The sequence below is a fragment of the Mytilus galloprovincialis genome, chromosome 1, assembly GCF_965363235.1.
Source record: "Mytilus galloprovincialis chromosome 1, xbMytGall1.hap1.1, whole genome shotgun sequence".
NCBI classification, from domain to species: domain Eukaryota; kingdom Metazoa; phylum Mollusca; class Bivalvia; order Mytilida; family Mytilidae; genus Mytilus; species Mytilus galloprovincialis.
Window position 1 is genome coordinate 52702134 of NC_134838.1, and position 12665 is coordinate 52714798.

Here is a 12665-nt window from a genome sequence, read left to right on the forward strand (position 1 = left end):
TGATGTAAGCTCCCTTTCAATTTTTATAAATTTCAGATTTTACATTTCCGTGTTATGAATTTTTATGCTTAAAAAAGGGGGGATTTTCGAATTTTGGGACAATAACTAACACTTTCACAAAATTTTATGCAACTTTGATAAATTGTTTATATCTATTGACATAAGCTCCTTTTCCATTTTTATAAATTTTAGATTTTACGTTTTCTTAAGTAATGAATTTTTATACCTAAAAAAGGGGGATTTTATGAAACTTTGGTGAATATATTAATGTAACATCCCTTTTGATTTGTATGTATATTTCTAGTTGATCATATAAATTCATTTAAAGCATAAAAGACAAGTTAAAAGAGCAACGGGCGTATCATGCGCTAAAGCGCAGCCCTTTATTTAAAAATAATGCTGAAATCAAGTGGAAAGTCGTATGAGTCCAAATAAAGTTTCAATAAATAACCTGTACTGGTAAATGTCAAACGGGACTGAGTTATGCATGTGACAGTATGAGTTGTATGTAGATGTCATTAGTTTTCCATGGAAGCAACTTGGGAAATTCAAAAGAGTTAGTACCCACAAATAGAAATACTGTTTGAATACAAATTTGCCAGTTCTTCATACTAAAGTACTTTAATCCGCATATTGAAAATGTGATGGGAATTTAAGATGGGGATATTACAGTTTAGAGCATGTCATTTTTAGCTTTATTGTATCAAAGAAAGCTTTAAAAATTTTGTTCATTTCCATTGCAGGAATCATTTGATAATATTGCCTCGACTTTCAAACAGAAACTTTCTGAAGGACAAAGTGATGCTTTGTATGAGATCTTGAACAACTTACCGATAGAACAACTAGATTACCTGTCACAGATGATTTTTGACTGTCTTCTGCTAACTATAGACATTCCTCAGAAAGATGAAGAGTCGGTTGATATGTCCAAGGTTAGGTATGTATTTATCCATCAAATTTATGTGTTAAAGAATAATTTCAGGCATGAGGCAAATTACATTGCTATGTTATGCACTGTATTACGAGGGGCATAAAGGGGGGTATCTACACGGAAGAACGCCAAATAAAATTCCCATATCACAATGAACTAACAATTAAAATTTCTTGCACGTGGATCTTTTTACCGGATTCAGGAAACACGTTAAATAACAATCCTTTTTCACGGCTGCACATGAAATAAAAATGGCAAAACACGTTGCAGGGAAATGACCCTTTACCACCCTCTATTACAATTACTTTGACAAAACCATGCATTAAATTACAAATACGATTTCATGCATTTATCAAAGAATGCATTAAATTGCCCATTACATTTGTAAATTTCTCAGGAACTACAAATCAGAGTGGCTTAGAATTTGGTATCTAGATTCATATGGGGTATCGTTTGATATGCTTTCACATCAATCAATTTTCAACTTCCATTTTACAGAATACTTATAAGGGGAGGGTGTTCCTTAGTTAGCAGCTCACAGTTTTAATATTTTTTATTTAGCATGCACATCCCCAAATAAATCCCTAAAACAAAGTATAATTGTTGGTTTAAAAAAAAAATAATTGTAGATGAAATGTGCGTCTGGCGTAAATATAAAATTTTAATCCTGGTATCTATGATGAGTTTATTTGCAACCACTGGGTCCATGCCACTGCTGGTGGAGATTAAACTTTGAATTTTTGAGAAAATAAGGTATTTCTACCTCAGGAATAGATTACCTTAGCTGTATTTGGCAATACTTTTAGGAATTTTTGGTCCTCAATGCACTTCAATGTCGTACCTTATTTGGCCTTTTAAACATGTTTTTATTCGAGCGTCTCTGATAAGTCTCTTGTAGACGAAACGCCCGTCTGGCATAAATATAAAATTTAATCCTGGTATATATCTATGATGAGTTTATTTGATCCTGAGGTAAATATTATTTTTGTTATAACTGACCTTATGAAACAAAATTGTCACATATCTATCCCTTAAGTGGATGTGTTTTTTCTTCATTAGAAAATAGTTTGTGTCAATAGTTCCAGAATTTTAATTTGCTTTCGAAAACATAATTAAAATTCTGTTTTGAAGCTATTGGATCATTCCTTAGTAAGCAATGCTATTAGCATTCAATGTAAGTAAGCCTTGTTTCTATTTTCAGATTGAAAGAAGCAATTGAATCTTATCTGTATGATCCCCCATATGTAAATGAAACTCCAACACAGGATTGGCTTCAAAGATTTGTTAATGCTTTACCTAAGGATGAAGATTCTCATCTGCTTTGCTGTCATGGAGTAGAAATATGGGTTATTATTAATGAAATATTTACTGACAAGAAGGTGCAGATGTTATAGAAACATATTGATAAGACTTTCAAGTTTGTGTACTTACCATGGTTACTGCAAGTTGACTTTCTTTTTTATGGTTGAAAGTTTCAAAGAATAATTTTGTTTGTATTAAGATTTCAGACTTATTCTAATTAGAATTGATATATTTCCAGGAAGAAAAAATATTATTTTATCATACAAAATTTGATTCAAATATGTTTAAGTCAATGTATACATAGCTATGGGTTGCCAAGATAGTCTAACTAATTTGTCATGAGATTTTTCATTATGTACCCAAAAAATTGTCATAAACCAAAATAGTTTTATACTGGAGTAAATGGCTCTTTGTTATTTTTTATACTATGAGCATGCCATTGAAATTGTTAATAGTATGATTGGGTTTTTTTTTGTTCAGGTATAATATGATTTATTTTTTGGTCTTGTAATGTGGTTCATTATAAATTTTTGTAGGTAAGGGATCAGGATTGAAAGTTATAGATACTTATTTTAGTCTATATGCTTATTAGTGTGTTGATAAGATTGACCATAGAATTGGTAAAACATTTATTTGCAATCCTAGAAAAACAATTTTAGAAATGTTGATCCATAGAATTGGTAAAGCATTTATTTGCATTCCTAGAAAAACAATTTTAGAAATGTTGATATAAAAGAATTAACCAGAAAATAAAGTATTTTCATGAAAGTTTTCATAAGGTATCAGTTCACTATTGTCAATGACCATGCAAATCTTGATTGGGAGGGTCAAAGTTAAAAACATGTTGATTCCCATTTTAGTGGTAATTGATATTCTGATCTGGAAAGTTCTGATTGAGATTTTTGCCATTAAATTTAATGATAAGTTCTTTAAATAATAATATAAAGCTAGAATATTTTGGGAGGAAAAAATTCAGATAAAAAAAATCCAACAGCTCAAAGTTAAAAGGTGGTTTCTTTAATAGTTTCATTTGAATAAACATATTGATATTTTTGTATATGGGAACATTTTGTTATTGTTATTATATTTTTATTACATGTAGCTCTTATTATGCTTTGACACTTTTTTTACTTGATTTATGAAACACATGTGATTTTGCATATTTTGATAAATCTATTGTATTGCATGGACTCAGTGGTCATTTATTTAAGATTAGAATGTTTATTGAGTATGTTTGTTGAGTAAGGTTTACATGATTTGGTCTGTATTTCTATTATGTTTTAAAAAAAAAAATCCTTTTTTTTATGCCCTATTTATGGGCATTTAGTTTTCTGGTCTGTGTGTCTATTTGTCCGTTCGTCCATCCGTTTGTTCGTCAGTTTGTCCCGCATCAGGTTAAAGTTTTTGGTCAAGGTAGTTTTGGATGAAGTTGAAGTCCAATCAACTTGAAACTTAGTAAACATGTTCCCTATGATATAATCTTTCTAATTTTAATGCCAAAATTAGAAATTCTATCTCATTTTCACAGTCTACTGAACATAGAAAATGAATGTGCATATGAGGCATCCGTGTACTTGATACATATTCTTGTTTATACTAGAGATTCAAAACTGATAACAACAGCTTAATCAATAATAATTTAATAGTAAAGCTTTCGAGTAACTTAGTCAGATTATGGTGATCTAGTTTGTAAATGATTTTTGATAAGGAAGTTACTTTGTTTTAAATATGTTATGCAAGTAATCAATGCAAGAAAGTTGATTTAGTTCTACAGTGTATTGTGCATGCATACTTGTTTATTTTTTGCAATTTTAAGAGGGTCAATCATTTGTTTGTGATAATTCATTCATCAGTATTATTTTTTTCTTTGTTTTGCAATTAGTAAACAGGATGTATAATTGTTTATTTTTTTTTGTTTGATGTACAGTAAGAGGTCAGAAGATTTTCACCATTTGAAAAATGCGTTATGTATCTCATACCAAAAAACATTTTGTAATAAAAATTTTCCATAAATAAGATATTTCCTGTCTGGATTGATTTATTTTATGCCACTGCCTCAGTTAAATGTTATGAAACTTATACATAACGCTTAATTATTACATAAGACACAGATCAAATTTAGGTTGCATGAAGTTGCATGAGTTATGTCTCTTTTTACATTTAAGCAGGGGCATTATCAGTGTCCCATGGACCCATTCTCCATTTCATTTTACAATTAAGAATATAATTTGTCTACAGTTTCTTGAAATGATTATGAAATGTATGTATGATTTATGATTTCTTGGAAACTAGTGTTTGAAGACCAATTTGAGTTCCTGCAAGAAAAAATGTATGACTCTATAAGAAAAAAAATATGTTTATTTTAATATCTGTATGTAAAAATAATTTCTCATTATGGACCTGTGGTAATTGTTTTATAATAACAAATAGATACTGTACACATTTAGAAGTTAAAATGACATAAAAAGTTCAACAAATTCAGACAAAGATTTGGTTTTTGACAATATTTTTTAAAATGTCTTTTTATATGAATATATAATTAGAAGATGTTCGAGCTTTTGAACACTATTGACCTCTGACTGTAGATGTTGTTTTTGTTGTTATTTAGTTTTATTCAGTATACTTAGTTTTCGTTATGCATCGTTATGAAATCCTTATTGTTTATCAATAAATTTTTATACCAGCTCATACAATTTTGTCTATTTTTCTTTGGATAGAAATGTATTTATCAACATTCTTTTCACTTGAGGTTTATATAAAATTCATTTTAGGAAGAAAAAAAATATTTTGGTAACTATAAGCTACAATGAACAAAATGTCAATATGAGGCACCCAAACAGGGCAAAAACATGAAAGTGAAATTAAAACAAAAACATAGATATAGACACACACACAAACTGTAAAACCTGATTATCGATAAAAATTCATGGTTTAAGTAAATCGATACATATCAACAATGGCTTGTTAGGCAATTAAATTAAGTCTGAAAACAGTCAGTTTGCCAGTCTCCGGGATGTTTCAATAAAACTCCGGAATTCCATCCTATGTAGCTAAGGAAGGTAAAGTGAAATTATTCAAGTAAAGACATGTTATAAATGCCACATGTATTGTATTTTTTTTTTAAATGTTTGCTATCGGTAAATGAAAAGAAAGCAAATTCTGTAGGTGTTTGGAATGCTGTCTGGAGCTGTCTGGAGGCCATACATGAACATTGAGTAATAATAGTCGCAAACTAAGGGGCGGATTACAATGAGGATCACATGAATACGGATTCAAACAGGTTAAATTATTGACTTGTAAGTCAATTACATCAGCGATGTTTTAGGGTTATTTTGAAAAATCGGTCCAAACTATCTGCTTATAACGAAATGTTATTTTAATTTTTGATTTTATCAATATATGATGAAACAAAAAGAATCACATTTTATATATTTTTCTAAATAGTAGATTATGCCCCCTTAAAGATTTGTTCTCTTACTGTCCAACATTAGACTTTTATTGTAAATTGAAATTATGTTTTATTAAGATTGCGGTGATGTCGGTATGAAATCAAACACTTTTATAATAAAGCAAGATTTGTACAACATTTTATTTCATAAACAAAAGAAATAGTTTGTGTGCAAATTTTGGATTTCATCTAGTGTCTATCCGAGGTATCCCTTTGATGGCTTTCTACGGCAAATTTTATGGCAATTAACAGTGGCACAGAATTTGGTTGATGGACAATCTCCATCACTAAAACAGTCTCTTTTGCAATCAGTTTTTCCTCCTAGTACTGACGTCGAATCAACTCCTGAACCTGAAGTACGAATTGAACCACTACGTCTGGAAGAACCAGTGTCTAGTCCACCGCGTCCAGCGCTGATTGAGTCAAGGATATCAGAACCTGAATGACCAGACACTCCACGTCTACTACAAATGGTTTCTAAATGAGAACTGCGAGAGAGATCAATATTTCTAGTCAGACCAGATGAACCAATTCTGCTGCCAGATGACATATGATCATCATTATTTGAAACTCTGGTCAAGCCAGATGATGAACTTCTAGATGAAATATCGACGCAGTAACTGCTACAACCATCATGTACACATTTATGTCCTGAACGACATAACTTGTCATCTCCACACCCATAATGACAATTACTGATACTGTCATCGTCAGATAAACCACGAGACAAACCAGCTGAAGAGCCCCTTGATACAGAGGTCCTGCTTCCAACAGAACCACCAGACAATCCTATACTGTCTGATGACCCGTGTGTTATAAATTCACTGCCTATTCCATGAGATGTTTCAACTCCTCTTGATCCTGACCGTCGATTTGCATCAATAACATCCAACACAGAAAGGGATTCACCACCATGACGCCCGTTTCCGTTTCTTCTAACTGTGTTTTCCACTCCATGTCTATCTATTGCATGTTTTTCCTTTGGTGCATAGACTGTAAAATCAAATATATGACATTTTATATAATTTTCTAATACAAGAGAGAGGTTTAGCTAGCCTTTAAACCAGGAATAATCGACCATTTTCTAAATAAAATAATGCCGTACCAAGTCAGGAATATGACAGTTGTCATCAATTCCTTCGATGTGTTTGAGCTTTTGATTTTGCCATTTTATCAGGCACGTACAGTTTGGATTCTTCTCGGAGATTAATTAACTTTTTCACATATCTAGTAAAACAATAGATGAGAAGTATATATAAATATAAGGATGTGTTTTTTTTTGGCCCAAAAACAAATATCTACCATTGATCAAATGCTAAGAGTGTTAACCAGTGCATTGACCTTAGAGTACAAGCACTGATCAAAGCCCATATCGTACATTAAGCTATAAAAGAACCCTTATAACATAAGACAAAACTAAAAAAGAAAACAATTTGTTTCAAGGCATTCTATTATAGTTTTCACAAATTTGTGTTGAAATTTTATCTTGCCGAAGATTTTTCTGCGGTAAGGTATAAATATTTGTTATCTCGATATCGAAAACACTTCTGTTAAAGCAGCCTAAAATCTCGTACAGGCAAATCGAATATTTGTCTTACCGGCTACTGTCACTGCGGTCAATGCCATCGAAAAGAGAAAGTTCTGAAATTTCATCATCTCTAAGAAATCTGAAAAACACAGGATTAATATCATGTCTGAAAAAAAATCATAATCGGCACATGAATGACTAAAAACAGTGAATACTTGATTTACTATTGAAAACAAGACAGTTACATGTCGGAAACAATCCTCGGAGGGATAACTTATGATTTTGGGGTAAAATGAAAAGATAAATTTCAAACGGATCTTGAATTTAGGTTAAAAAACTATAAAAAGTTTTCGAGCTACAGGTTGTCGAAAGTTATATATTTTGTAATTTTTTTTTTTCCAAAAGTCTTTTTTTACTTGATTGAAAATTAAAATTAAAGCAAATAGAATTTTAAATTCAAGTGTCTTAAATCTTTAAGGGATATGACGAAAAACAAAAACCGACCAAGCTCAATGCGGATATTGCATATCAATAAATCGAGAAATTATAGTTTCAATTTATAATTAATTGCAATACAAATATTTATTGTCATATAAATTCTTAACAATAAATTTGTAACAAATTTTATAAACATACACAAAATACAATAATGCAATATTACTTTTCAGGAATAAATATAGACTCACCCATACTCGTAACTCTATACACCTTATCAATCCCCTTTCTAATTCTTTAATGGCTTAAATTTTTTTAACCTTCATCGCTATAATTGTATTTTTTGTTAACATTCATTTAAAATATATATCTATGTGAAAACATGGTCTTACCTTTGTTTAAAGCAATTGAAATATTAAGTGGAACTGAATAGTGTTTTGCTGCCTCAGAATTGTTCTTTTATACCAGTTTCAATTAGTTTTTCCTATACATGACGTACACACAAGGAAACATGTTACTGAACTGCAAATGATGAATTCGTAAACGTATTCGAACTCATTAAATGTCACAATGTCATATTTCTATAAAATTGCGGATTATGCTTTATTTTTAAGGGTATTAAGGGCGAATAACACTTTCTTTTTCTTCTAACAAGAAACATATTTGTCATTATGTCATAATACGTGTAGTTATTACGAAATATTGCTTGACTTATTATCAATTTGGTAAAATATGCACGTTATTATTTTCGTTGTAATCAGAGACTTGGACTGTTTTAATTAAAACTAACCAGAAGCCTTTTATTTCATTATTATATGGACGTTATTACGTTTCTGTTAGAATTGCTTGAAAACCACTATTCGACATTTAAATCAACAGCTTTTGGAAACACAGCTATTATTTAGACTCATTACGTAACTATCTGATTTGAACAGGTTTGAGCTTACGTTTACAAACTGGGCGAGAATGATTTTAAGCTAAAATCCAAACCAACGAACATATAAGAAATAGGTGTTCCGGATAGAGACGAAGTTCCTGCTCCACATATGGCATTTGTCATGTTGTTTATGAAACGTACGCAATGTTGGCTTAGTTTTAATTGTTAAAAAGAAGAGGCTCCGACCATCGGAACTTATTCATTGTCATCTGTAAAACAAACAGATATAGAAATAGAAGTTAGCAACAACTTCTGTTTCTCAAATAACGTTTTCCGAGGTTGAATTTAATTTGAATTTTTATGCAAAATTAGTCATCAACAATTATAAGAAATTGAAAGTGTTTTATACTTGGTGTTTAAATGAAATTAGAAAAGACAACAACATAAGTTTTGCATTTTCATCCAATTGGCAAGGGAATAACACAACTAATGCATATGTGCATAGCTTCCTTGCTTTCTATGTTAAATCCTGCAACTGCAAGCAACTTCCACTATAGAGAAAATGTGGTAGGATTGTCAATTAAACAACTCTTCACAAAACACCAAATGATGCAGAAATGAACAATTACAGGTCATCGTACGGATTTCAAAAATAAGCAAACCTATACCGCCTAGTCAGCTATAACAGGCCACTAAATCACAAATGTAAAACAATTAAAACAAGAAAACTAACGGCCTAATTTATGTTTACAAAAGGAATGAGAATCAAATAAGTAACACCACAACAACCACTGAATTACAGGCTTTTGTCTACGGACACGCACATACATAATATGGCGGGGATACACGTCTTAGCGGACGCACAAATATACCCTCTTATCTTAATTTCATTTTTTCTATTATTATTTTTTTAACAAGGGTTCTATAGTGTTCACAAACTTTCATTTATTACCCAATTATTTTACTTTCTTACAAATTTACAGATATGCGTAGGATTTTGTTTTGGTTTAAAATATGCACGGTTTTTCTTGTATGTTCTTTCTGACGAGATCAGTTCGTGGTTAAATACCGATAAAGATTTTAAAACTATGAAGAGGGAATTAAAAAAGCTATTTTGACGCCAAAACTGTTTGCACTTTTTAATTTTATATTTTTGCGAGATGAAATTAAAAACGATTTTGTTTTACTGTTAAAACAACACACATAATTAGAAAATAAGGTCGATGTAATTCTAACATATCCTATGGTTGTCTTTCTAAAATTGTTTAACATCACAACCCTTATTTTATTTTTGATTTTGTATTTACATTGTGTCATATATCGAATTGTTTTGTACAATGAATGTTCACTTGTTTGTGTTAATATGTCTTTTAATTGAGTAAAGTCTTTTTTCAATTGATTTTTTATAGAGTCTTTCTATGTTGTGATGTTATGCTATTGCTTAATGTAAAGGTGTAGGTTGATACCTATAAAAAAACGTTGAAACCCGTTGCATTTAATTTGTTTGCACCTGTCCGAAGTCAGAAACCTGATGTTCAGTGGTTGTCGTTTGTTGATGTGGTTCATATGTGTTTCTCGTTTCTCTTTTTTTATATATAGATTAGACCGTTGGTTTTCCAGTTTGAATGGTTTTACACTAGTCATTGTTAGGGCCATTTATAGCTTGCTGTTCGGTGTAACCAAGGCTCCGTGTTCAAGACCATGATCCGACCTGTAATGGTTTACGTTTACAAGTTGTGGCTTGGATGGAGAGTTGTCTCATTGGCACTCATACCACATCTTCTTATATATATCAAATCTCATAATGCTTATATAAACGCAGATTTAAAACAACAAATATTTATTGCATTGTTTAGGTAACTCTTATATATATCATCGATGGTGAAAAGATTTAAGTTCATTTCACTTCCTATGTATACATAAACAGGTAGAAAAAAGGCGTAAGATACTAAAGAAGCATTTAAACTCATGAGTAGAAAATCGAAATACGAATATGTGGTATGAGTTCCAATTTAGACAACTCTCCATACTTATAGGTCAACGTATTGCTTTCGACACGGAGTCTTGGATCGCCCCAAACAAGAAGTCATAAAGTGTCTCAAAATAACCAGTATAAAACATTTCAAACAGGAAAAACAACAGTGTTATCAATAAAAAAAGACTAGAAACGAAAAACACGTATGTGAACCTCATCAACAAAGGACAACCACTGAACAACAGGTGCAAACAAATGCAGCGGGTTTTCAATAAACTGTCAACGCTATGGCCAAAAAAGAACAACAGATAAACAGTTGTATACAAAACTCAACATATAAAACTAAAGACTGTGCAACATGACCCCCCCCCCCCCAAAAAAAAAAAAAACAACACACAAACAAAACTGTGGGTGATACTAGGTGCTCAGAGGTTTTCAAAAAATCCTGCTCCATACGTCGTCGTACTTCTCCGTTGTAATACGTTGACAAGTTATATCAAGTGATGAAACACCACGCAATAACGGATTAGCAAATGATTCTTATCCAAAATACATCACCAAAATATAGTCAATCTATAACTCTGAAACTTGAGCGAATATGAAATTTCGGAAATGAAACATCTTTTTCATGACAAAGGATAGACGAGACGCAAACCAATTTAAACAAAATACAGATTGAAAAATATAAATGAACAAAGAGCACTTATAACTAGATCAAGAACATCACGAACCCCTAAAATTATAGGTAATACCGGGCGTTCCTTTTTCACATGTGGCACCAACCGTGTTGATCATGTAAGTAAAAACATGGTGATAACACTTATATGGTAGGTCACATTCTGAGACACAGGACTGTAGCCACGACAGATAGACCATTTTCGTGGAAACAGTAATAGAGATGCTTAAACGGGCACCAAACTCACGAAAAGGGGTGAATTCAACTTCACCACTTGGAACTCTTGGTTTAATAGCTTCCCTGTGAGCATCATTCAAACCTGTATCGAGGAAATCATGATAGGAAATACGAGCCTTCAAATATCGTATTGACTAAGAGATCTAAAATCCATATCAGGAATAACCGTGAAATTGTTTTATTCCAATTCTTGGAAGCGTGCTGAAAAGGGTTTACATCAGGGTGAAAGGTTTCCTCCTTTTTACTGATTTATTTCATATATCTGGTTGACGTTTTCTAAGTACTTGCTCTCTCCCTTCACCTTTGCCATTTATATATGAGCCCATCTTCTCTTGTAGGACAGTTAATTGAAGCAAATGGACAGACTTCATGCAGTTGTTCTAAGGACAAATTGTTAGTAGTTATCAAAGGTATCAGGGATATAATTTTATGCCCCGGACGCGCGTTTCGTTTCATTAGACTCATCAGTGGCTCTCAGATCAAAATAGTTAGAAAGCCAAACAAGTATAGATTTGAAGAGTATCGAGAACCCAAAATTCTAAAAAGTTGTACCAAATACGGCTTAGTTAATCTCAGCCTGGGATAAGTAAATCCTAGGTATTTCTAATAATTTATACGTTTGCAAATAGTAAATTATAAAATGACAATATAATTGATATTCATGTCAACACTGCAGTGCTGTTCAAATTATTCATAGTTTTAGGAACTGTTGCTTGTCTTTCATCATTACATCGTTTCATCTTTAAAGTGTTTGGTACAATATTGTCATTGTCTCTTCGACTATCGAATGTTTGGTTCTCACTTTGGTATCGTCTGCTTCAAATTAGTCATTTTACAATAGCAGCAGAATACTTGAATAGATGATTTTACATTTAGCGTCCGACTTTTTGAGCCTTTACGTTAAACATCTTAACATAATTTACAAACTTATACAGCTATAGCAATATGCTACGGCAGATGGTTTTTAACTACTCAATTAAACAAGTTAATAAGAGTAGATTAAAAATTTACAATTTGCAAGGTTATTGGGATATTATTTGACTATTTTGATGGAATGATATGTATGTGGATTAAATTATACATATTGTACAATTATATCTAAAGTAATACCAACCAAATTTATATTACAATTGGATCTGGCATGTTAGCACTTTTTACTTGCTAGATAGGCGTAGAATAGAATTATGTTTCTCTAAATTCCCATCATTTTATATATTTCTGTACATTTTTGTCTCGCCTTGACGGAGTCAAAAAGT

At 31.5% G+C, this 12665-nt stretch overlaps 2 protein-coding genes across 2 annotated transcripts in view; one reads left to right on the top strand and one right to left on the bottom strand.

The window, feature by feature from the left end:
- The window catches only part of LOC143077966 (E3 ubiquitin-protein ligase rnf213-alpha-like), a 127388-nt gene extending 122462 nt beyond the window's left edge, over window positions 1-4926 (top strand). Inside the window, exons 81-82 of the mRNA XM_076253014.1 lie at window positions 744-937; window positions 2133-4926. Coding sequence (XP_076109129.1) covers window positions 744-937; window positions 2133-2325 — 387 coding nt within the window. The 3' untranslated portion in view covers window positions 2326-4926. The remainder of the gene's footprint in view (window positions 1-743; window positions 938-2132) is intronic.
- An 877-nt stretch (window positions 4927-5803) lies between these two features.
- Window positions 5804-8097, bottom strand: LOC143080935 (uncharacterized). The gene is made up of 3 exons (XM_076257166.1): window positions 8037-8097; window positions 7280-7348; window positions 5804-6674 (listed from the first exon to the last, which is right to left on the bottom strand). Exons 2-3 carry the CDS (start codon window positions 7335-7337, stop codon window positions 5878-5880), a joined length of 855 nt encoding a protein of 284 aa, XP_076113281.1. The 5' UTR covers window positions 7338-7348; window positions 8037-8097; the 3' UTR covers window positions 5804-5877.
- Between the last annotated feature and the right edge of the window lie 4568 nt (window positions 8098-12665).

Excerpts from the sequence above, each read along its gene's own strand:
- LOC143080935 (XM_076257166.1), bottom strand. The coding sequence starts at position 7,337 with ATGATGAAATTTCAGAACTTTCTCTTTTCGATGGCATTGACCGCAGTG. Across the intron at positions 6,675-7,279 it reads GACCGCAGTGACAGTAGCCG|TCTATGCACCAAAGGAAAAA; the intron begins GTAAGACAAATA and ends TTGATTTTACAG.